General features: G+C 42.4%; 2 protein-coding genes across 2 annotated transcripts; both read left to right on the top strand.

Moving 5' to 3' along the window:
- The first annotated feature begins 1,329 nt into the window (after positions 1-1,329).
- LOC145801333 (uncharacterized) lies at positions 1,330-25,982 on the top strand. Its single transcript, XM_082892445.1, has 3 exons — positions 1,330-2,489; positions 24,719-25,090; positions 25,194-25,982. Exons 2-3 carry the CDS (start codon positions 24,833-24,835, stop codon positions 25,788-25,790), a joined length of 855 nt encoding a protein of 284 aa, XP_082748571.1. The 5' UTR covers positions 1,330-2,489; positions 24,719-24,832; the 3' UTR covers positions 25,791-25,982.
- On the top strand, positions 6,354-15,569 carry LOC145801332 (uncharacterized). The gene is made up of 6 exons (XM_082892444.1): positions 6,354-12,478; positions 12,915-13,580; positions 13,832-13,993; positions 14,081-14,644; positions 14,730-14,828; positions 15,111-15,569. The coding sequence occupies exons 1-6, from the start codon at positions 12,251-12,253 to the stop codon at positions 15,405-15,407; spliced, it is 2,016 nt and encodes a 671-aa protein (XP_082748570.1). The 5' UTR covers positions 6,354-12,250; the 3' UTR covers positions 15,408-15,569.
- Positions 25,983-26,185: the final 203 nt, after the last annotated feature.

The following is a 26,185-nucleotide window of genomic DNA, read 5'->3' as shown; positions in this document are numbered from 1 at the left end:
AAACTATAAAAATTAAAAATAAGAACCCTTACCTAATTAGAAGTAAGCACAATCCAAAAACAAACCATAACACATCCCCTATAACAATACCCACAACTTCAAATCAATACACAACAAATACAACAATGGCCCCGTTTGGTAGAGCTGTGGGAAAGTGATTATACTTTATAGTTTAACAGCTTATAGCTTATAACTGTGAACATAAGTTGATTTTTGACTTATAAATTAAGCTTCTCCTCCCCCACTCAAAGAATAAGTTGATTTTTGACTTACAAAAAGTTATAAGCTATATTGTTAAGCTGAACCAAACACATCAAAATGACTTAAATTAAGCTAAAAGCTGAAATAAGCCCTACCAAAGAGGGCCAATAGCCACAACAAGCACACAACAGATAACAAATAAGGAGTTTCTTATCTTAAAAAAAAAAAAAAATCAAATCACATGCTAATGAACAAATCAAATAAAAATGCAAATCTATGGAAGGAAAAAAAATGAAAAAAAAGATTGAGAAAAAAGAAGAAGAACTTGAGGTGAAGGAATCAATGATAGCTGTGAAGGAAGAGTTGAAGAGAAGAGAGGTGCTTCGTCTAAGTGTGGGGCTGTAAACTAATGAACTAGTGGATTCACACCCAATATGTGTGAGAATAAGGAAACATATTAATAATTAAATTTATAAAGTTTTTCATCCATATGTAATAATTTTTTTTGAAAATCCCACTGTTGGGTAATTTCTCCTAAAAAGTTTAACAAAAATTATGAGTATGTACATTTCCTAAGTACAACAATCCTACAATCCCAGACACAAAAACATAGAAAATATTCAAAATTTTACATATATGATTTAGATTTACTAGGGTATGAGCCTACAACACCAAGTTTAAATATCAATCATAGATTTGTCTTTCTTGACTTTATTTTGGTTCCATTTTTGGGACCATAGAATTATTGTTCCAAGTATGATGCATTTGTTATCAAGAGGGAAGAAGAGTTAATCAGACCAACCATAAGAACTTGGAAGGAAACAGAGAAATAGAAAATGATAACAATAATAATAAATAAATAAAAACTTTCTTTAAGCTAATTGACTACCAAATATATGAAAGTAGATAACAGTGGGGTCAAAATAATTAGCAGCCATAAGAAAATAGAAGGAAAGTAGATAACAGTGGCCTATATGGTCTTTCGTGCTCTACAAGTTCACTGACTAACATAACAAACCTCATATTTCTTCTCTCTCCCTCTCTCCTCCTCTCTCTCCCTCTCTCTCCCTATAAATAAAGCTAAACTCTCTAATCAACTCTATATTACTCATTTTTTCTCGCCCTTTCACATTTAGAAAGCGTTTTCAACTTCGTCCAAGAGAAAAACACCTCAAATAATACAAAATAGGAAAGGGTCATACCCTTTCCAGTTTGATGCTGATAAAACGTCAAAATTCCCCTGTTTAATGTCAAACAGTGAGCAAAAGGAAGAAAATACTATGATAATCAAATGCAGATATTAGGTTCATTAAAGACTTCAAAATGTATGTAATGTTTCAAAAGATATGTAATGTTTTTGAGTGAAAGGTCAAAGGTTTTCTTCATCTATTTGCTTCCCCCAATCATTTTCAACGCTGGGTAATATCTCTTTCTCTTTCTCTTTCTCTTTCTCTTTCCTTTATACAGATATATACATATTTGTATAGAAATTATTTCTGCAAGAAAGTTTGGTCCAATTTCTCTCCATCATTTTAATACAGCAATTTCTGCAATTGCCCCAATTAGAAATTTTCCTTTAAATGCCAACAACAAAAATGAAACATGCTTAATCATAAGCAATTTCAATGTCTCCAGCTAATTGCAGAAGAGTTGTAATGTGCTATAAACTAATTAATAAAAGTGGGGAAAAATGGCACATTTACCATTGATTTAAGAAAGGAATCTTACCTTTTATAAAAGAGAGAGATGAAGTGGGTGATGAAACAGAACGATTAACATTAGATGCACCATGTGACTTATCACTCTCTCTGGCCATGTTTGTTTGGGCGGACATGTGCTTGGGATTGGATTAATAGTCCAATGAAATTATTAATCCGATGTTTGGTTAAAAAATTGAGGTACGGATTAACAATCCTTCCGGATATGGTATCCCATATATGATGGATTATTCAATTCCACAAAGAATGGTGTGATTTAAATTGGGGGATTAGCCAAAGTCTGGACTAATTCATAAAATGACCAAATTAACCCTCAATATATATCTATATTTGTTGATTATCTTTTTCCCCAACCTTCACTCTTCTTCGACATTGTGATGAGATGAGAGTCTTCAAAGTTCGTCACCGATCTTGAGCCACTGATCACCGATTTGGAGCCACCATTTACAAATCTGGAGCAACTGTTCATCGATTTGGATTCACCATTGGTTGATTCGCTGATCTCAACAAAGCAACAGCTCATCGGTTTGGATCCACCATTTGTTGATTCGCTGATCTCAACAAATTTCAGTGAGTATTTTTTTTTTGTTCCATTGATGTTCGGTTTGAATTAAGGTGCTATTACGTGGTTTTATTTTCTATGAATCTTTGTTTTACATTGGTGTTGTTATAGTTGTTATTTTTTTTAACTCGATTTGAACTCGACTCTAAAAACTAAACAACTTCCATTTGAGATTGATTCGGGAAGTATGAACTTATTAATTCTCAAACTCAATGCATCCTCTAATTTATTTGCCCTAAGTGCTTGAGAATTGTTTGAAGTGTTTAGATTTGAATCTTAGCTGTAGCTTTCTTTTCTTTTGTTTCCGTCTCACTGATTGTGCAATCTCCTCTCTATAACGTGTTGGATGATTAGTAACTTCATGGTCCTTACTTGTGTTGTATAGTATATGCCGTAAATTCAAATTCAAATTCAGTTTCAGTTTCTTGCTGACAGGAAGTGTTAAATTGTTAAATTCAATTTCTTCTGTATGTCTTTCCAAAACCAGTGTTAAATTGTGATGTTTATCTGTGATTGGATTAAGTGATTTATTATGAGCATTTTTGAATTTGGTGTTTCCAGAAATAAATAGCCTTATAATCATGGATTTCCTTCATTTCCTCCCTCTCCCCCATTTGTGTATCTATCTGTCTCTCTGTGCAATCGATTTGAACCACATTCCCTGCTGCTATGTGTATGTGTGGAAAGAAGAGTAAATCTTAACATGGTGAGTAAAATATAGTAGGACACTTGAACCTAATTTTGCATGGACTGAGAAATAATGAAATCTTGTTTTTTTGGCACTGGTGAGAGGAGCAGATAGCTAATTTGGCTGCCATTGTTACAGAAACTGCCCTGTTTGTTCATCATCCCTTGACCCATCATATATATCTTGCTTTGTTTTTGGATATGGTTGTTGTGGCATTGATATGTACCAGTCTAGATATTATAAACATCATCTATCCACTTAACATCTGAACAACATGCCCCAAATGGCCCACTTTGCCCATAGATATGTGTATCCACTTAAACATCATCATCATTTTAAAAAAATTAATATAAGTTGTTACATTACTTTATTTATTTTCTGGATTTTTTTAATACAAAAATAAAAAAATCAATTAAAATAACTAATTATCAAACGAATCTCAACTATACATTCTTATTCGAGGTAAAAATCTAAGTAGTTCTTCTTGGTTCACAGAATTTGTAATATATATATATATATATGAGATAGGTGTATGAGAAAGTTGTCACAGGGGATGAGAATCTTATAAAATTTAGAGTTTGATGACACAATTATCAGCAAGCCTATGGAACCACTTATCGATATAAATTTAGCATATTTTTATTTGACTATTATACTCCATTATTTATAGTGAACTTTCCTCACTCTCTCATGGAAATGTAGGTATTAGTGTCAAATCATGCTAAATATTGTGTAATCCTTTTTGTGCACGTATGGAATTCAATAACAAAATTAAATATAATCCTTTTACATAATATGAGATATGATTTCGTGTGCGCTTAAAATTTTAAATTCACAACAATTAAAAGGCACTCATTTCAATTAAGGGGTGGAACCCGAAGCTAATGATGGTGCACTAAGAAATGCATGCCTATGATTTAAATTGAAGGAGTGATTCTTTTGCTGCCTACTGCTGTTATTGCAGGTGACGATGGTAACAAAGTGGGATTAAATTTAAAGTGGGATTTTAAAACTTTCTCATGTGTAATTCACTCTTTGTTTTTTTTTTTATTTTTTATTTATTTTTTTATTTTGGATCCAAAAAGGAACACTAATCTCTAAAAAATTTATGGTCATGTATCTCTGATTTCTTTTTTGCCATGTTGGATGCAGATCAACAACAAATGACAAAAACAAAGTCCATGTTATGAATTGATTGGTCCCATGATATGATGGAACTAGCATTATGCTTGAGCACTTTAAAACAATGATGCCATGTCATGCCATCACTTTACCTTGCATAAACACAGAGTAAAATTGATTATGGTTCACACTTCTTCCTTTTGTGAGTATGCATAATATGTGGTTTCCAAATTATTATTGTGCATGTGATATGACCCCTTGGGCTTGACTAGTAAGAAAATTAGGAAGCATGTGGGAAATGTATATGGATATTTTTTTGTTTTGTCAATTTTTTTGGAATTATGAAGTTTTCTTGTACTTTAATATATTGATGTGTATCACTATTTGCATAGATGGATTACAATTTCGATGGTTTTGGAGATGAGAGTAATGAAGAGCTTGAGCTTTATGTAGTGTTGCAAGTTGTAATGCAAGAATTGTATGCCTTATGCATTGTAGCATATATTGCCATTGAAATTGTCTTGTAGAGGTACATTCATAAGTATCCTCGTACCGTTATTCAAGGGCCCAATCGATTGCAAGAACAAATGAACCACATTAATCGACTAGTGAGAGAAAGCGACATTACATGCGTTAAACAACTTCGTATGGATAGGCGTTGTTTTATGACGTTATGTCATATGGTTCGTACAATAGGCAGGCTGGGGCATTCAAAACATGTTACCTTAGAAGAGAAGATGGCCTTGTTCCTCTATGTCTTGGCACATGACCTGAAAATACGAAAGCTTAAGTTCAATTTCTTTAGGTCTGGAGAGACTGTAAGTCGACATTTCAATGATGTCCTAAAAGCTATGTTGCGCCTTCAAAGCCACTTACTTAGGACACCAAATCCTATAACACAAGCATGCACTGACCCAAGGTGGAATTGCTTCTAGGTAAATGTAGTTTGTAAAACATTTAATAAAATACATTACAGATTTTTTTTACAACTCATACTTATTACAATGTCTTCTATGTATTAGAATTGTCTTGGAGCACTTGATGGAACCTATATTAAAGTTCGCGTACTAGTGGTTTACCAAGCACGGTATAGAACACGGAAGGGGGAGATTGCTACCAATGTTCTAGGAGTTTGCTCCCAAGACATGAACTTCATTTATGTGTTGCCGAGGTGGGAAGGGTCAGCTGCAGACTTTAGGGTTTTGAGAGATGCGATTAATCGACCCAATGGCTTAAGAATTCTAACTGGTAATTAATAAATAATTAACTTTGCTTAATAATAGATTCTAATATATAACTTTATTTAATAATAGATTCTAATATATAACATCTCATACAGGGTACTACTACCTAGTAGATGCCGGGTATACAAATGGACAAGGATTCATAGCACCTTATCGGGGCCAACGATACCATTTGTCTGTTTGGAGAGCAGGGGCCACTCCAACTAATTATCAAGAATTTTTTAATATGAAACATGCATCAGCTCGAAATGTCATAGAAAGGTGTTTTGGTTTGTTGAAAATAAGATGGGCAATACTTCGTTGTGCATCATGTAGACGCGTCCCGCGAGGGGGACCTTCGCTGCTACAGTTCGGACTCGCGATTTTTGTTGTCGCAGTTCTTAATCTGAACCAAAGAGTCCAAATCTGGCAAATCGTTTTGAGAAACAGATTTTTGAAAAAGTAGTGCCAAACATGGACTGCTTTGCCAGATACAGAGTCGCCACTTAAATATTTTTAAAATGGGGAAATTTAGGAAACCCTGACTCGGTGCCGAAGGCCACATTTCCGTCATCACTGGAGTTGTCTCGGCTCGGGAGCTTGGGTACGATCGGGGAAGGTTAGCTATGAGCACCCCCTTTCGCCCGGTCCGAAGACCGGCCTCTACTAACCATGATATCCGATTTTGAAAACGCTATGTGTTCTTATTCCAATTATTAGCCTAGAATTACTACGTTATGCGCGCAGCAAACAAGTATAGACTAGATTGCCTAATTTGGAAAGAAACATTGCATATCCGTTCGTTTTGAAAATGCTTTGGAATTTGCTACTCGCAACTAGGCTAAAACACGGATTTCAATGAGTTTTTCCAACTCAAACAATCCAACCTTCACCCGCAGGCATTCAAACAATTTATCTCATATAAGCACTTAGCCACATGGTAAGCATACTGTCATGTTAACATTCACACACATGCGAGATGCTAAAGAATAAATACTTACATCGTACTCCGTGCCAAAACAGTAAACTAGTTAGCAAACATGCGTGTCCTAGTTCATGTTAAATTGCCTAATGCAACACATACAAGATGCAATTTAGATAGGCTCGGCTAACCTAAGCATGGCATATGAAATGCGATCAACTATCACATATTCAATTTTTTGAATTAAAGTACAAATGCAGTTAGCGTGATGTACCGAGCCTAATGCATGCAGTACAAATGCATGGATGCACGCATGCATAGCATAAGGTATGCTAATTTTAAAGATGCCCTAATCTACCATCATAAGCAGGTAAATAAAAGGGAAGAAAGACGTGAGGTTGGAAGACATACACACACTCACGCACACTTATTACAGATTTGCCCTCACTCGGAGGGACCAAATAAATATTACAAATTAATTAACTACGCAAGCTAATTAATAATTACAAATGTAATTAATTTAATTAACAAATTAAATTAAGATAAGAAAACAGATAAACCGCCTCGGGAAACGCGCCGCCATGCATAGGCTGCCTCTGTTTTCTTTCCTTCACTCCTCTGGAGGCTGTCAAAACCTCAGGACTGCATCCCTGGACACTGGGGAGTGCCACCGGCTGAGTGGAATTACCGCCGGCAGTGGTGTGTGGCCATCGGCACAAAATGAAGCTGTCGGCAGAGAAATTGTTGCCGGTCGGCACCTTACACTGCCGGTCGGCAGAGTGTTCCTGCAGAATCTGCAAATGATAGCAACAGAGGGCAAGGCAAAGCATGGCAGCGCAATTCAAGGCATATATGCACCAACCATGTCCCTTATCATGATAATGACTCAAAGGGCATGTGCCTCGATTCTCGGACCACCAATCACGCATTTCCATGCATGATGGCCCAAAGAACCAAGTATGCAACTTTGATTTCAAATGCATGCAAACCAAATCAAACCAAACAAGGCCCAATTCCTATCACTAAGTCAAGGAACAAGGCATGCATGCAAGATGCAATGCAACCTAAGCATGCAAGCTAAGGATGCAACATGGCATGGCGATACACTTATGCAAGCATGCAAGCAAACATGAGGCAATGCTAGCCAATGAAATGGTGGGCTTAGGCATGGTTTAGGCAGCCCCAATAAGGCCTAAAACAAGGGCCAAAGTACCACAAAGAGGGACCAAATACACATGCACACATACATATGTTGAAAGGCCAACACTTAGGCACAAATTGAACAACTCTCAAACACATTTGAAAGGGGAATCGTGGACTAATTAGCATGCAACATAAGCATTGAAATCATGCTAAAACATGGTGCCAAACCAAGCAATAAATCAGGCCAAATATGCAACAAATGGCCTAAGTGCTCAAAACAAACCAATGGAGCATTGGACTACACTAAGCAAGACCAAACATGGCATGGACTAAATGACTAAAAACAGAATTTTAGCACATAACATAAGGCCCAAAAGACCACTTAGATGGCATCTAAATGGCTCAAAAACAAAGGCATGCACAAATGGTCAAAACATGGAGCATGCAACACATGCTTCCAAAGCATCAAAGGGGCATGCAAGGCAATCAAGCAAGCATGAAAATGGGACTGAAATAGCTTATAGGGTGGCCCCAAATCACCAAAACAATGCAAAGATGCCATGCTATACATTCATATGCTCAAGGCCAACAAGCCTAAATACAAAGGAGCTATATGATGCATGCCAAATTCGACCCAAACAACCTAGTTCAGACCTAGAACATGGCAAAATATGCACAAAATCTTCACAAGACTAAGCCTAAAACAAGCTCCAACAAAGGCTAACAACCTAAGACATGTTAAGGCATAACAAGGCATTACAAGGCAACTATGCTAAGCATGCATGGAGTACCAAAACCAATTTAAAATCATGTTATATTATGGATATATAAGCATGAAAAACAGCCTAAACATGCTCAACACACACTCAAGCATAATGCTCTCTCAAGAGGCCAAAACATGCCCTTTTCAAGGACAACAAGGAGAGGGGGTGGCCCTCTCCCTCTTGGGACTTCAAGGCGTCATCTTCACCACTGAAATCCCTCAAGATTTCAGTGGTGAAGAGACCCCAACACCAAAATCCCGGAGCTAGCACAAAAGGGCACAAAATGAGGCCTTTTAAGGCCTAAGGGTGTTCAAACTTACCCAAACCACAAAACACTCTTAATAAACAATCAAGAGGACTAAAAAACAAAACTTTTTTGTGTTATACAATAAGCACGAAAATAGCTCTAAGATAGGTAGAAAATCAATGCAAAAATGGGGAAAAAGGAGACTAGGTTCTCACCCTTGAAGACCCCTTTACAAATGGTGCTCCAATGGCCTCCTTTAGCTTGAATCCAACACCAAAACTTCAAAATCAGTCCCTTAGAACCTCAGTTCCAAGAGGAAGGTGAAACACTAGGTGTTTGTGTGCAATAGTAAGACACAAAACACCTAGTGCACAAAAGAGAGGGAAAGAGATATAGGATGTGTATCTAACTCAAACCCTAAAACCAGAGCTTAACCATGGCTGTCTAAGCTCTCAAAATATCTTAAGTCTCTAACCTCCCAAGCCAAGAGACCTCTCTCTCTCTATATGGCACTTCTTGTCTTGTAAAGCTTACAAGACAAGCTTCATAAGAGGGAGATCCCTCCATACACGTGTATGGAGGGGAGCAAAAGGCAAGACAGCTGTCTTAAAATATCTGCAAAAGTAGATGCACAGTAATCGGCCGGCCAAAAATGCCATCTTGGCCAAAAAGAGTGCCGGCCGGCACTAAAAAGTGCTGACCGGCAACAAATAGTGCCGGCCGGCAATATACATTGCCGGTAGCAGCAAAAACCAGCCGGTGGCCTCTAGCCACTGCCGGTGATGGGTGGGGATGGTCCACAAGCCCTACCCTGCCCTTCCAAGGCAAAACATAAGTGTTTGGTGCAAAACCAGACACTAGACGGTCGAGTTCGGAGATCTTGAGGCAAGGCACGCGAGTCGAGGCCTCCGGGAACTCCAAACGAACACAAACATGGATGATCACCGAGTGTTCAAACGGTGACGTCCAAGTCTTGAGGACGGTCAAAAATGGGGTGTCTACAGTTGCTCCTCTTTGACAGAACTCGAAAGTCATAACAATGACGGGAGTGAATGTCAAAGCCCAGAGACGACCCATTTTTGACGAGGCCGAAGACTTAGACAAACATGCAAGACAATTAAGATATGCGCCAGAAGGCAGGGGCAAAATGCAAGACAATGCAGAGAGCCGGACATAACTTATGATCATGCAAAGAAAGTTGTAATGAAGCATACATGCGACAGTTCTAAGCTAGCATACACCGAACTACACTACAATGCAGAAAGGATGTAAGAGAATTATGCAATTCTCAATACGTCTCACTCGGGAGATACAATACCTGTGCGGCTCGTCTGGTTGCACCAGCCTCAAATGAACCGTACATACAATATCGTGCCTGAAAAGAAAACAAACTTAACAGGTACAATATCGTTAGCAACATGCATAACAATGCAAATGTGGATGCAAAACGAAATGCAATATATACAAAACAATGTATAAACAATGCAAATGAAGATGCAATGCAATTGAAATAATACAAACTACATGCAAAGCATTTGAATCATGATCCAATCATGAGCGGTTCGAAACCACACCTATGTCAAATAGATTGATGGAGATAACAAGTCTGTCTACCATAGAACGGTCAACTGAACTATGAGCATTGTAGACAGACACAAGAACAAGTATTGGGTGGAATCGACATAAGTGGGGAAACGACCCGCTGGAGAAAGGACTACGATCCTAATGCCGGATGCAAAAATTGCACTACAATGTAATATATATGGATATGCTAGGAAGATGGCAATGGATATGGCACGCGGGCCAAACCAAATCTTGCCTAGGAAAGGTATGTACGCATACGAGCCATGTGTAACACAGAAAAGGTGCCGCAACCCTCAACCAACATATCAGCGTGGAATTGGCGCGATATACATGCAGAACTGTGTTTTAACATGAAAAGTAAGGGCACATACCGGACCAAGCTCAACCTGGAAAGGCGCAAGCCATAGGCGGAAGGCGATGCAATGAATGCATGCAATCTACAATGCAATATCTACAAATATGCAATGGAATGGATATGGATACAATGTTATGGCACGCAAGCCAAACCAAATCTTGCCTACGAAAGGCATGTACACATACGAGCCATATGTAACACAGAAAAGGTGCCGCAACCCTCAACCAACATATCAGCGTGGAATCGGCGCGATACACATGCAGAACTGTGTTTTAACATGAAAAGTAAGGGCACATACTGGACCAAGCTCAACCTGGAAAGGCGCAAGCCATAGGCGGAAGGCGATGCAGTGAATGCATACAATCTACAATGCAATATCTACAAATATGCAATGGAATGGATATGGATACAAAAATGCATGACAATGCAGTGCGATGCGACTACTGGGAAAAATGCAATGGATGCATGCAAGCTACAATGGAAATGCATGACAATGCACTATGATTGTTTTTTTTTTTTGAGATGCACATGATGCAAGTGCGGCACGCGTGCCATACGGAATGTAAGGTGATACAAATGAGACACGCACGCCTCATAAGATGCAAAAATGATATGCGAGAAGATTTTGACAATTGGACTTATACGCTACGCGAAGCCAGTTTGTGTTCAAAACAATGCAATGTACTAACAAGTACAAGTGAGATGCGCAAGATAGCGCGAATGGATACATGCAAGATGCAAGTGAGGTGCACAAAACAGTGCGATGCGCAAAACAGCGCGATTGAAATACAATGCACAAAACAGTGCGACAATTCGAATTGCACAAAACAGTGCGACGGTTCGAAATGCACAAAACAGTGCGACAATTTGAAATGCACAAAACAGTGCGACGGTTTGAAATGCACAAAACAGTGCGACGGTTTGAAATGCACAAAACAGTGCGACGATTTGAAATGCACAAAACAGTGCGCCGATTTGAAATGCACAAAACAGTGCGATTGATATGCGATATACATGGGGCAACTTGTAAAAGTCAAAAGGATACGAAAAGGATACACCTTGCATGGGTTGAAGTGCTACGCACGGCAGATGCAGTCCGAAGTCAAAACGGAGGCCGGTTGAGCAACGGAGATGCTCTTTCTTGCACTTTCTTGAGCTATGAAGACCAAAAACTTCTCACATGGCCTAAACAAGGCTGTGGGAACACCACCGGCCGGAAGGGGAGGCCACCGGCTGTCCACCGGCATGAGGAATAATTCCATCGGCACAAAAAAGTGCCGGCCGGCACAAAACATTGCCGACCGGCAAACAGTTGCTGAATCGGGGCAGTTTCGACTTTTCACTTCGGGTGTTTTAAAATAGGGTTTCAAAACCCTATTCCTCACTTCTCCACCGCCGAAAACTCTAACCCTCTTTCTCTAGAGTGTTTTTCTTTCATTTTTCGTCCGTTTCTTCGCGTTCTACGCCCATTTCGTCGTCGGATTCGCGATTTCCTTCGCGTTTCGGACATTTTCAACCGATCACATTTTTGTTTCGGTGCCTCATTTGGCGTTCCCGCCTTTTCAGGGTTTGTTCCCCTTGTTTTCCTCTTCATTCTCGTGCCCTTTCACATTCCGACCTTCCCGGCCATTTCCGACCCTCTCGGGAGTTGACTTTTCAGTTGACTCTTCGCATTCCGGCCCGGTTTTCCTTCCTCCGGCCATTTTCTCATCATTTTCGATATGGCGGACGACATTCCACGTGGCGGGACTCCCCCGGACCACGAGATGGATCCCGGGGTCGAGCTCTTACCGTTGAGCGAGCGCCCGTTCGACCCGGCGACCTACCGGCCGGCGATCCATGTTCTGTCCCCCGACGGCCTGCGTCAGTTCCGGAGCTTCGAGAGGCACGTGGCGCCTGAGCTACTACTGCGAGAGCCTACCTCCCACCTTTCATTCGGCACTTCCGAGGTAACTTTCTGTCTTCTGCTTTACTTTCCGCAATGTAGGATACAAAATTGTCATAGTTAGCTGTATTCTTTAACTGCTTGAACTTGATATACCGTAGACTGTAGTTGACTGTAAACATACATACAACTGATATCTGTTTGAGATGGACACATGCACACACACTGCACTAGCCCTGAATCACTCAAACACACTGCGCTCACTGTATTCTACTGCATACACACTGGCACCCAGTATTTGTCTGAATCTGTTAGATTTGCACACAATGCTATATCTGTTCTGAAACACCCAAACACGCTGACAGATCACACGTATTTCACTGCAAGCACACCGGCACCCGGTATTTGCCTGAATCTGTCAAACTTGCACACATGCTTTATCTGCTTTTCCAAAACTGCATTTTGAATGTTGTCTTGCAATTGTTATTTTCTGTTTACAGGAGGGTTCCCATACCATCCATGGGTATGGGAATACTGGCGCTCGGGAGTGGTACGGTGAGCTCCCTGATGCAGTCCGGTGCATCGTGGATCGAGCGGGTTTTGGCGCCTTCTGCCGAGGACTCTCTAGGCTCTCCACTTGCAGGCCTCTCCTTGCCGCTCTGGCGGAGAGATGGTGGGACACCACCGATTCTTTTCATTTTTCCACTGCAGGGGACATGACGATGACCCCTTATGATTTCTCGATGCTCACCGGCATCGGGGTAGGGGGGGATCCGATCCCATTCGACATCGACATGGATGAGTGGACCGCCGCTCAGGTCCATCTACTGGGGGAGGCGCCATCCCTAGCTCGCCTAGGTTTCGTTCGATACTCCTGGTTCGAGGTCCAGTTTCGAGTCCAGCCCGTGTTGGAGGAGGAGGCGCAGATGACCCCGGAGGACGTGGAGAGGTATGCTCGCGGCTTCCTCATGTTCCTGTTCGGGACGACCATCTTCGCCGACCGGGCGAACACCGTGCCTCTCTGTCTTCTCAGCGCACTGGTGGACGTCCGGGACATTCTGCACTATGATTGGGGCGGCGCCGCTCTGTCCACTCTCTACGGGTACATGAGCTCGGCTTCTCGCGGCAGCGGCCAGCTACTCGGAGGCTACTGGCGGGCTTGGGAGGTACACTTCTTCTCCGCTTTTTCATTTCTGTCTCGTACTTTCTGTACTCTGTACACTGCACACACTGTAGTCTGCTTTACGATTGCTGTATACTGTACACACGGCACACACATACATTCTGCTTTACACTGACTGTACATTGCTCACACTGTACACTGCACACAATACACTACACAACACACGGCTCTACCATTTCTGCTTTATTTTGCATTTTGCTTCAACTGATAAATGCACTGGTATTTAACTTGCAGTTGTGGGTTTACGCCTACTTCCCTAGGCTCGCCCCTGTGCCAATTGCGGAGACTCCTCTGGCCGTCCCGTTTTCAAGTCGCTTCGACAGGAGATGCACTCGGCGACCACGGGAGACATTCGGCTTCTTCCGCCGATACTTCGACACTATTACCCCGGCCGAGGTATGTTTTACTTGCAGTTCATTTAAGCTTCGCTTTTCCACTGTATATTTCCAAAACAGTAGATAACAAACTGTCTGTCACTTTCAGATCACATGGCGGCCGTGGGCTCTCTTGCCGGCGGTGATGCGGGATCGGTTCGCTGGTGCGGAGGAGACCTTGCGTTTCCGGATCTTGCTTGAGGGCCCGGTCTGTCGGGCTTGGTACCTGGGGGAGCGTTTTCTACACCAGACCCTGGGGTTACCTGAGCAGATAGTCCCGGTTCACCCCCCCGCAGATATGAGGGAGACCGAGAGGCTCACCAGCGAGCAGATGGACGACTACACCATTGGTTGGGAGGAGGCCGGATTCAGAGGTACCGGAGACTATCAGGAGTACGTGCGGACGTACCTGATGCGACCTTTGAGCGGTCGTCGAGCAGAGGGGGCCAGGCCTGTGGCATCGACGGCTGGGGCCGGAGCGGGAGTTGGAGTAGGGGCTGCGAGGAGGGCCCGGGTCCGTGGCAGGGGCGGAGTGCAGGGAGGACGGGGAGCTGGCTGGCCTGCCCTGCCCGCTGTACTGACTTTCCAGGGGCAGGGTGGGGCGACTTATCAGATCCCCTTCGCCCCTCCACCGGCTGGTCACGAGTTCATTGATGTCCCCGACTTACCTCCGGTATGTATTACTGCATTTTGTACAGTTATTCATTTCAGTTTACTTGATATTCCATAGAATATTAATGCATCTGACGCTTTTGCAGGCTTCTCCTGGGTATACCCGTCAGTCGTTGGCGATGAATGCCTCGATGATGGGGTTGCTTCAGCAGACTTTTGACCTCCTAGCCCTCTACAGCATACCGGTATGTCCTTCTGACACTGGCCTCAAACCATTCATACACTGCTTTACATAATCTGACGCACGGCACAACACCTGATACACTGATCTCACAGTATCTGACACACTGCATACACTGCATTCTGCACTGTTAAATTGCCCACGGCATTCATACACTGTACTCGGCATTGCATTCTGCACTGATAAACTGCTCACGGCATTCATACACTGTACTCATACACTGCATTCTGCACTGATAAATTGTCTACAGTATACTGATGCATTTCCCTTTTGTGCACTTTTTCAGCGTCCTTTCCAGATCCCCACGGCAGGAGGTGCTCCAGCTGGGCCTTCTGTCCCTGCCCGGGGGAGAGATGAGGAGGGCCAGATATTTCCCCGTACCAGGGGAGGGCGCGCTCATGTCGGGAGCAGCTCGCGAGCTCCAGTTCCGGACGATGATGATGACGAGGATTCAGAGGCGGAGGCGGAGGCGGGGTCCGAGTCATCAGAGGAGGAGACAGGAGGTGGTTCTAGCTCGGGTTCTGACGATGATGCTGATGATGCCCCTGGACCCTCGTCCAGGAAGAAGACTAGGACGGACTGACGGCCTCCCGAAGTGCTCGACATGGATGCAGATTTTGCTATCTTTTCTTCTTTGTACTTTTCCTTTTGTTGGTAGTTAGATTACCTTGTACTGCCGCAGGCAGATTTTTGTTTCCAAAACTTGTACATTTGAAAAGATAATGAAATGAAACGGACTTTTTATCTGAAAAAGTGTTTATATTTACACATCTCATGCATTGCATCGCATCTCATCATGTTACACCTCAATGTAAACGAAATTGATTGGTTGTCTAAAAATTGAACACTTGCACTGTAATAATCAGATAACTAAACAGCCAACAGCAAAATAACCCAAGCAGCCCACTGCCTGATTCTGGACACACAGCCCTTACTCTGTTGAGGGATTAATCTGCATACAGCCCGTAACACAACATTCGTTTCATTCTGCACACGGCAAACTTCAAACAAAACAGCCCAATTTGATAAGACGGCCTTCAAGGGTGAAACCGGCTAGGGTTGAAACACAATCGAATATAGAGAATGGCACAACATTCTGAGCATAAACGATTTTTGTAATTGGATAAGGGTTTTTCAAACTGGGGTATCGAGCTTGCAACTGAACACAGCGGGGAGGACTCAAACAAAGAGGGTAGACGACCTAAAAAAAAACGAGACGCGCTCGGAAGAGCCCTAAAACAAGGGTTGAGGCAAACACAATAAACGACGCATTAACAACGACCGGGGACCTCAGATCACGAGGAGCCAGTTTCTCTGGGTATTGTTTCCCACCCTTTCTGATTTGTGATTCTCACATCACTCGGCTCTCGAGCTCGAATTGTTTTCTCAAAAACCCTTTTCCTCACTTTTCTCTCAACTTACACCTCTCTATTCTTCATTCTCTCATTTTTCATCCCTCCCTGGAGCGATTGATGGATAAATAGAAAGGTGTGGGTTCATGCTCAACACCGTTAGCTCACAGCTATTTCTTCTGACCGGTAGAGCGCTCTTCTGGCAAGTACGTCGATGACGGGGGAAAGACAGAACGCCTGGCTCAACTGTGCCCCTAGTTCATCATTTTAACCATTCTTTGTTTTTGCTTTCTACTAAAACAGTTTTGATCAAAATGAGAGTCGGATTAACGTACTTGTTCGATTTTTGATTTGAAAAGCATGCAAGTCAGGCTGCAAGCACTGAAAATTTTCCTTTTTTGGGTCCAAGACAATGGTCCAGTTTTGGAAAATGGAATAGTTTTCGAGAAAATAGTCAACCTCAGTAAAAATTTTCAAAAACTATTTTTGCAAACGGCCGATGCTTAACAAGCGCGGAACTTACTCTTTGAGATGCGCAACCTCGGATCGGAGGCAATGGAAAATTGCCCCTGGTTTGAAGGGAGTGGGAGGCAACGGAAAGTTGCCCCTGGTTTGAATGGCGTCTCACGACGGCTCGTGGCAACGGAAAGTTGCCCCTTGTTTGGGATGGTGCCGCAGCAATCTGTAAACAGTCTTCATTGGCGATGGTCGAACTCTCAGACACAGAGATGACGGAGACGGTCACAACACATATATGGACACAATCACCTTGAAGGGTGTTGGCCACTGGACTTTGGGATGAAATCGAAACCATTGCATGGACTGAGACGCTATGAAAGCGTTGGGGGCTGCACTTCATGATGAAGTTGCCTACGTATCCCAAACATGGGAATCAAGCCTCGCGTAGTTCCGGTTAAGGTACACTCGGGTATTTTAACCTTCACTTTTTTAGGCTCTCACTTTTGCCAAGGCGCCCAATGCGGGTTTTCGACCTTGCGAGCTTCTTTTCATTTTCTATTTTTTCTCTTTTTCATTTCTTTTTTCTTCTTTTTTTTTTCTTCATTCATTTTTCTTCTTTCTTTTTTGTATTTTTCTCTTGCTCTAACTTTTTCCTGGGTCGCCCTTCCGGGTTTTCGGCCCAGCGAGCCTCTCAAAGGGTAAAAGTGTAGCAAGTCCATGCCAAATGGTTTTTTTGAATTGAAGCCTCTCTGTGTCTAGGAGAACGGCTGTTGCAATGATTTGTGGAGAATCCATCCCGGTTACTCCACAAGCTTCTTCCGGCGAGATCTACTCCTTCCGATTCGGCTTTGGTGCCTCTTGCTCGAGGGCTGCTTCGAAACTGGCCATACAGACCTTTCATGGCGTTTGTTCGTTGAACTTTCTGAACGTTCTGAACGGGTTCAAAGTCGGAAAACAAACAGGTTGAATCTTGAGGCTGAGAGCGATCCTAGGCTGCGCGACCTCAAGAGGGATTCCGCACAAGTCTTCACAGGGCCGCGTAAAACATTTATTTTTGAAAGTTTTTAAGAAAACGACAAATCACTCGCGCCGAAGATAGTGTGGAACCAATCTGGATCAGGCTAGGATCCTTCTCAGTACTCACGCTGACAAGCATGGTTTCATTCATTAAAAGGCTTAGCACGCCTCTCTTTCTCTCAAAATGATCAAAATTTTGCAAAACCCGAGGAATTCCTTCCTCTTCGTTTTTATCACCACAGTGTTCAAAAGGTTTGTTTTTTGAAAAACTTAGGTTAATGCAATGAGTTTGGCATGCAGGGGAGCAGGCGAGATGTACTGTCAGCCCAATCAAATTCTCTGGCACTTATGCTGAAAGCAAGCATGAAGTTGAGATAGCATCAGCTGTTTCGCTCGGGTTTGTTGGTGCAACTGGCCCCTCGGCAGAAACAGACTCAAAACAAAAACAGATAATTACAAAACAAAACGGCGTTCTGGACAACAACCCCAGAATCACCTGGTATTATATACAAAGGGGACTGACTCGATACAACAAGACAGACCCTTAAGCAAAAAAGACTGACTCAAGACAAAGAGACAGACTCAAAACAAAAGACTGACTCGATATCCAAGCCAGGATTTACAAAACTCGGTTTCACCGATGCTCAAAAATGCGTGCCAGACGCTTCATCCAAAATATACCAAATGTCGCCCGCAGGCGGTTCACTTTACATACTCACAGTATCTGAGCCCTCGAAATCCAACAACTGGGTGGTAACGGACTTGCCTGAGGTGGGTGGGAGGATAACCTTGTTATCGATCAAATCCTGCACTTCATGACGAAGGCGGGAACATCCATCGGTATTGTGACCGGACTGTTGGTGGTACGCGCAGTACAAGGTAGCATCATGCGTGGTGGGGAGATTCTTCGGGAGTGGCCGAGGCTCCAAAGGTTTAAGATGCCCATTCTTCGCCAATATTAGTAATGCCCTAGACAAAGGCATGTGGAGGTCGTGAAAGACCCTGCGCCCTCGGGGCAGGTACTTTGAAGTTTGAGGATTCTTGCCAAATGCGCTAGCGAAAGGGTCGGCTGGCACTGCCTTGGCTTTTTGACCCTTTCCCGGTGCAGGGTTGGGAACGACAGGAATTGTCTGGGCATGACGGGGCCCATCCCGATTTTCTACCTGGCTTGAACTGCCTTTGATCGGAGTGGGGAAAGCATCATCCACAACTTTAATCACGATCGCAGATGTTTGTTGCTTGTTCATTCCTCTGACTTTCAGAGCCTCGACTGCCCACAGCAGTTGTTCAATAGGATTGGCATCTACCTTTGCCTTGTCTTTTCCTCTGGCCTCAGCCTGATCAAGGGTCTGGGTCGGTGCTGGCATGTCACGGCTGTAGCTGGAAGCCACCTCTGGCTGGCTGAGCTCTATCACAATCCGCCCCAGTAGCGGGGGCTCCTGTGGTACGAAATTCCTGGCATACGGCGCCGCTGGCGGTGAAGCCGACATTCCATAGGCTAGATCGACCACGGTCCTCTGGAGGTCACCTATCATTCCCATCAATTCAAAGGTGGTGGGCTCTCGAGCCTGATATAACTGGGGAGCCCAAACCGGGTGCACAACGGGCGACCTGGGTGGGTGTGACATACTGATGCTGGCCTCACTCTGCGGAGCGATCCCCTGCTCCAATGCAGCCGTCATAACCACAACTTCTTCTGAATTTTGTGCCGCCATAAATCTTGCCTCGGCAAGGGGAGACACTGACTATTCTGTATCAACTCTGCGACTCTCTCAACCTTGAAAGGAAAAACAGACAGCATTTCAGCCCAAACTGATCAAACACGGGTGTAGCCACACAACTGTACCCTACCGCTGATCACCGTTCCCAGAAATCACTGTCCCCCAAAACTGAACCCGATACCCGCAGATAACTGATCCTTATAACTTACACTGATACTGGTGTCCTCAGGTTTGATACTCAAACTTGCAAACTGACATGTACTTTCCCTGTAGAAATACATTCTAGAAGCACATAGCAAGTAAAGAGAGCTCAATCACCCCTATGTTGGGGTAGGGTTTCCCTGTCCTATTTTGTCAAGAGCTAGGGTTTCACTACGCACACAGCGGTTCTCAAACAACCTAATCATCGGGTAAGCAACCTGTCCTAACTTGGAATGGTCACTATGGATTCCGAATATGCACTAGGTCGAATGGTCAAAAAGGGTGCCCCGGTAAACCGGGGTTTGTGTTCCCATACTGTCAAAGCCCATAGCCGGTCAGCCTTATGGTCATGCCTTGACAAGACAAGCCTCGGGCAAACCGTTCAGGAATGGCAGATGGCAAACACGGTGTCCTAGGCGCACCAATGCAAATGCAATGCAAAGAAACACATAAGCGAAATCAAAACAAGATATCATGAGTTCGAGTCAAGTTCTCTAAAAATCCCCAACAGAGTCGCCAGAAACTGTAGACGCGTCCCGCGAGGGGGACCTTCGTTGCTACAGTTCGGACTCGCGATTTTTGTTGTCGCGGTTCTTAATCTGAACCAAAGAGTCCAAATCTGGCAAATCGTTTTGAGAAACAGATTTTTGAAAAAGTAGTGCCAAACATGGACTGCTTTGCCAGATACAGAGTCGCCACCTAAATATTTTTAAAATGGGGAAATTTAGGAAACCCTGACTCGGTGCCGAAGGCCACATGTCCGTCATCACTGGAGTTGTCTCGGCTCGGGAGCTTGGGTACGATCGGGGAAGGTCAGCTATGAGCACCCCCTTTTGCCCGGTCCGAAGACCGGCCTCTACTAACCATGATATCCGATTTTGAAAACGCTATGTGTTCTTATTCCAATTATTAGCCTAGAATTACTACGTTATGCGCGCAGCAAACAAGTATAGACTAGATTGCCTAATTTGGAAAGAAACATTGCATATCCGTTCGTTTTGAAAATGCTTTGGAATTTGCTACTCGCAACTAGGCTAAAACACAGATTTCAATGAGTTTTTCCAACTCAAACAATCCAACCTTCACCCGCAGGCATTCAAACAATTTATCTCATATAAGCACTTAGCCACATGGTAAGCATACTGTCATGTTAACATTCACACACATGCGAGATGCTAAAGAATAAATACTTACATCGTACTCCGTGCCAAAACAGTAAACTAGTTAGCAAACATGCGTGTCCTAGTTCATGTTAAATTGCATAATGCAACACATACAAGATGCAATTTAGATAGGCTCGGCTAACCTAAGCATGGCATATGAAATGCGATCAACTATCACATATTCAATTTTTTGAATTAAAGTACAAATGCAGTTAGCGTGATGTACCGAGCCTAATGCATGCAGTACAAATGCATGGATGCACGCATGCATAGCATAAGGTATGCTAATTTTAAAGATGCCCTAATCTACCATCATAAGCAGGTAAATAAAAGGGAAGAAAGACGTGAGGTTGGAAGACATACACACACTCACGCACACTTATTACAGATTTGCCCTCACTCGGAGGGACCAAATAAATATTGCAAATTAATTAACTACGCAAGCTAATTAATAATTACAAATGTAATTAATTTAATTAACAAATTAAATTAAGCTAAGAAAACAGATAAACCGCCTTGGGAAATGCGCCGCCATGCATAGGCTGCCTCTGTTTTCTTTCCTTCACTCCTCTGGAGGCTGTCAAAACCTCAGGACTGCATCCCTGGACACTGGGGAGTGCCACCGGCTGAGTGGAATTACCGCCGGCAGTGGTGTGTGGCCATCGGCACAAAATGAAGTTGTCGGCAGAGAAATTGTTGCCGGTCAGCACCTTACACTGCCGGTCGGCACCTTACACTGCCGGTCGGCAGAGTGTTCCTGCAGAATCTGCAAATGACAGCAACAGAGGGCAAGGCAAAGCATGGCAGTGCAATTCAAGGCATATATGCACCAACCATGTCCCTTATCATGATAATGACTCAAAGGGCATGTGCCTCGATTCTCGGACCACTAATCACGCATTTCCATGCATGATGGCCCAAAGAACCAAGTATGCAACTTTGATTTCAAATGCATGCAAACCAAATCAAACCAAACAAGGCCCAATTCCTATCACTAAGTCAAGGAACAAGGCATGCATGCAAGATGCAATGCAACCTAAGCATGCAAGCTAAGGATGCAACATGGCATGGCGATACACTTATGCAAGCATGCAAGCAAACATGAGGCAATGCTAGCCAATGAAATGGTGGGCTTAGGCATGGTTTAGGCAGCCCCAATAAGGCCTAAAACAAGGGCCAAAGTACCACAAAGAGGGACCAAATACACATGCACACATACATATGTTGAAAGGCCAACACTTAGGCACAAATTGAACAACTCTCAAACACATTTGAAAGGGGAATCGTGGACTAATTAGCATGCAACATAAGCATTGAAATCATGCTAAAACATGGTGCCAAACCAAGCAATAAATCAGGCCAAATATGCAACAAATGGCCTAAGTGCTCAAAACAAACCAATGGAGCATTGGACTACACTAAGCAAGACCAAACATGGCATGGACTAAATGACTAAAAACAGAATTTTAGCACATAACATAAGGCCCAAAAGACCACTTAGATGGCATCTAAATGGCTCAAAAACAAAGGCATGCACAAATGGTCAAAACATGGAGCATGCAACACATGCTTCCAAAGCATCAAAGGGGCATGCAAGGCAATCAAGCAAGCATGAAAATGGGACTAAAATAGCTTATAGGGTGGCCCCAAATCACCAAAACAATGCAAAGATGCCATGCTATACATTCATATGCTCAAGGCCAACAAGCCTAAATACAAAGGAGCTATATGATGCATGCCAAATTCGACCCAAACAACCTAGGACAGACCTAGAACATGGCAAAATATGCACAAAATCTTCACAAGACTAAGCCTAAAACATGCTCCAACAAAGGCTAACAACCTAAGACATGTTAAGGCATAACAAGGCATTACAAGGCAACTATGCTAAGCATGCATGGAGTACCAAAACCAATTTAAAATCATGTTATATTATGGATATATAAGCATGAAAAACAGCCTAAACATGCTCAACACACACTCAAGCATAATGCTCTCTCAAGAGGCCAAAACATGCCCTTTTCAAGGACAACAAGGAGAGGGGGTGGCCCTCTCCTTCTTGGGACTTCAAGGCGTCATCTTCACCACTGAAATCCCTCAAGATTTCAGTGGTGAAGAGACCCCAACACCAAAATCCCGGAGCTAGCACAAAAGGGCACAAAATGAGGCCTTTTAAGGCCTAAGGGTGTTCAAACTTACCCAAACCACAAAACACTCTTAATAAACAATCAAGAGGACTAAAAAACAAAACTTTTTTGTGTTATACAATAAGCACGAAAATAGCTCTAAGATAGGTAGAAAATCAATGCAAAAATGGGGAAAAAGGAGACTAGGTTCTCACCCTTGAAGACCCCTTTACAAATGGTGCTCTAATGGCCTCCTTTAGCTTGAATCCAACACCAAAACTTCAAAATCAGTCCCTTAGAACCTCAGTTCCAAGAGGAAGGTGAAACACTAGGGGCTTGTTTGGTTTGATTTTGGGAGATGAGTTTGGGAGATAAAAAGTACGAAAAGTTGTTTGGTTTGGTTTTTTTGGAAAGATGTTTTGGAAAATTATTTTGAGAGAGAGTTTTGGAAAAAGTGATTGATTTGATGTGTATGAGAGAGAGATTTGTTTGGAAAACTTGTTTGGTTTACAAGTTTTGGGAAATTTTTTTGGGAAAATTTGTTTGGTTTGAGTTTTTCTGAAAACTCATTTGTAGAGAAATTTTCCCAAAAATTTTTGGGAAATTCAAACCAAACGAACCCTAGGTGTTTGTGTGCAATAGTAAGACACAAAACACCTAGTGCACAAAAGAGAGGGAAAGAGATATAGGATGTGTATCTAACTCAAACCCTAAAACCAGAGCTTAACCATGGCTGTCTAAGCTCTCAAAATATCTTAAGTCTCTAACCTCCCAAGCCAAGAGACCTCTCTCTCTCTATATGGCACTTCTTGTCTTGTAAAGCTTACAAGACAAGCTTCATAAGAGGGAGATCCCTCCATACACATGTATGGAGGGGAGCAAAAGGCAAGACAACTGTCTTAAAATATCTGCAAAAGCAGATGCACAGTAATCGGCCGGCCAAAAATGCCATCTTGGCCAAAAAGAGTGCCGACCGGCACTAAAAAGTGCTGACCGGCAACAAATAGTGCCGGCCGGCAATATACATTGCCCGTAGCAGCAAAAACCAGCCGGTGGCCTCTAGCCACTGCCGGTGATGGGTGGGGATGGTCCACAAGCCCTACCCTGCCCTTCCAAGGCAAAACACAAGTGTTTGGTGCAAAACCAGATACTAGACGGTCGAGTTCGGAGATCTTGAGGCAAGGCACGCGAGCCGAGGCCTCCGGGAACTCCAAACGAACACAAACATGGATGATCACCGAGTGTTCAAACGGTGACGTCCAAGTCTTGAGGACGGTCAAAAATGGGGTGTCTACACATCATACTACCCCATTAGAACTCAAAACCGTATCATCACAGCATGCTGTTTGTTACACAACCTCATTCGTCGAGAGATGCCGGTTGACCCAATAGAAGAGAGGCTAAATAATGACATAGAAGATCAACCTCAATTGGGAGATGATTTTGTTGACACCGTTGAGACATCTAATGAGTGGACTGGGTGGCAGGATACACTTGCAATGCAACTATATAACAATTGGTTGGCTAGTAGGGAGGCATGACAATGATAGTTTCAATATTTGTAAAAGTACTTGTTACAAGTATGATGTAGTTTCATTTGATTTGTACTTGGAACTTGTATTAGCTTGTGGATGTTGAACCATGTTTTGCAAAAATTGTATGGCTTTTGTTGGTGATTGCATATTTTTTAAGTGACGATATTTTGGTCTCATGGATTTGTTACATGCATGTATGGGTATGAAATTTTTTGATTATTGAAATCCATTTATGTATTGACTTGTTTTGGCACATTAACAGGTTGATAGTCATATAATGGAGACTAACATGCACACTTTTCTTTGTTCTTCTTTGCTAGGCATGGATAGTGAAGTGTCTAGTTCTCATAAAAAAGTAAAAGGAGAAAGTTGATCCGTCAAAACCAAGGCGATTGTGGAGCCCACGAGAAGAGCAATGTCTTATTAATGCCTTGATGCACATTGCCAACAATGGAATGAAACAAGACAATGCCTTCAAGGCCGGCTACCTTATGAAATTAGAGGAGAAATTGTTGGAGATGCTACCCGGGACAAACCTTCCCGGCACTCCCCACATCGAATCAAAAATAAAGATATGGAAGAAGCACTACAACTGTGTAGCAGGAATGCTTGGTACTAGTGGTTTTGGATGGAATGACATCAAAAAAAGAATTGATGTTGAGAGTGATAGTGTTTGGGAAGCATATGTTCGGGTAAAATACTTTCTTTTAAGTTACTTTGTATAAGTTATTAATTTTTTAATTCATTTTTCTTTAATCTTAAGTTGGAGATATTAATTGAAATTGGTTATTGTAGAGGGAGAGCGATGCGAAAAATCTACGAAACAAAAGTTTTCCGTATTTCGACTCATGGATCTACATATTTGGTAAGGATCGAGCTATGGGGGAGTTTGCTGAAGGGCCTGCTGATGCAGTTGATGCTATAAATGTTGAGGAAAAATTGTTGTTCAACAGTCTTGCAGATGATGGCACATTTCTTGAGCATATGGGTAGTAGTAGTCATATCGGCGAGGGAATAAATTGCTCCAGCTCATCAAGTCAACGACCACCTGAAAGTTCTACAAAAAAGAATGACAACAAGAAGAGGCCTAGAGGCAATGATGATGTAGTGGAAGGGTTGTCTATGATTGCTAACAAGTTGGGTGAGGTATTTTCTGCCACTAATGAAAAGTTGGATTTCATTGGTCGAAGAATGTGTTATGAACATGATCTCGCATCTAAACGGGCAAGTTTGAATGATGAACTCATTAAGTTGCCAATTACTCCTGATGGAAGGCTAGATGCTTGTGAGATCATATCACAAAGTGCTCAAAAGCTCGACATGTTCTTCAGCTTGACACATGATGACAAACTAAGGTGGGTGATGAGGTTGCTACGTAGGAGTGCTCCATGATAGACTCGTGTCTCTTTTATGTCCTTCTACGTACTTAGTTTTTTTGATTACTCTAATGCATGTAATACGGACTTGACTTTTTGCTACTATTTTTTGTTGAACTACTCATATTTTGCTACTTCATGTTGCAATATGTTACTTGGAATGCTTATTTTGAAATGATGAATGGTAGATTTATACTACAATTTCATAGTTGAATGATTTTTGATATTTTTTTGTTCGAAAAAAGAGAGTTAAATTTCATTTAAATAAATGCCTTTTTGAATTTGGGCAGTGAATGGTTGGATGATTAAAATAACAGGGCATATTTTTTAATGATTGCTTGTGTATATATAAATTTTATAGTTGAATGATTTTTGATTTTTTCTATTAAAAAATAAGTGGGGGTTAAATTT

The sequence above is a fragment of the Camellia sinensis genome, chromosome 10 (genome assembly GCF_055761805.1).
Source record: "Camellia sinensis isolate YWXY chromosome 10, ASM5576180v1, whole genome shotgun sequence".
NCBI lineage: Eukaryota > Viridiplantae > Streptophyta > Magnoliopsida > Ericales > Theaceae > Camellia > Camellia sinensis.
Note: the sequence above shows the minus strand (reverse complement) of the source record. Positions and strands in the feature narration are given on the sequence as shown.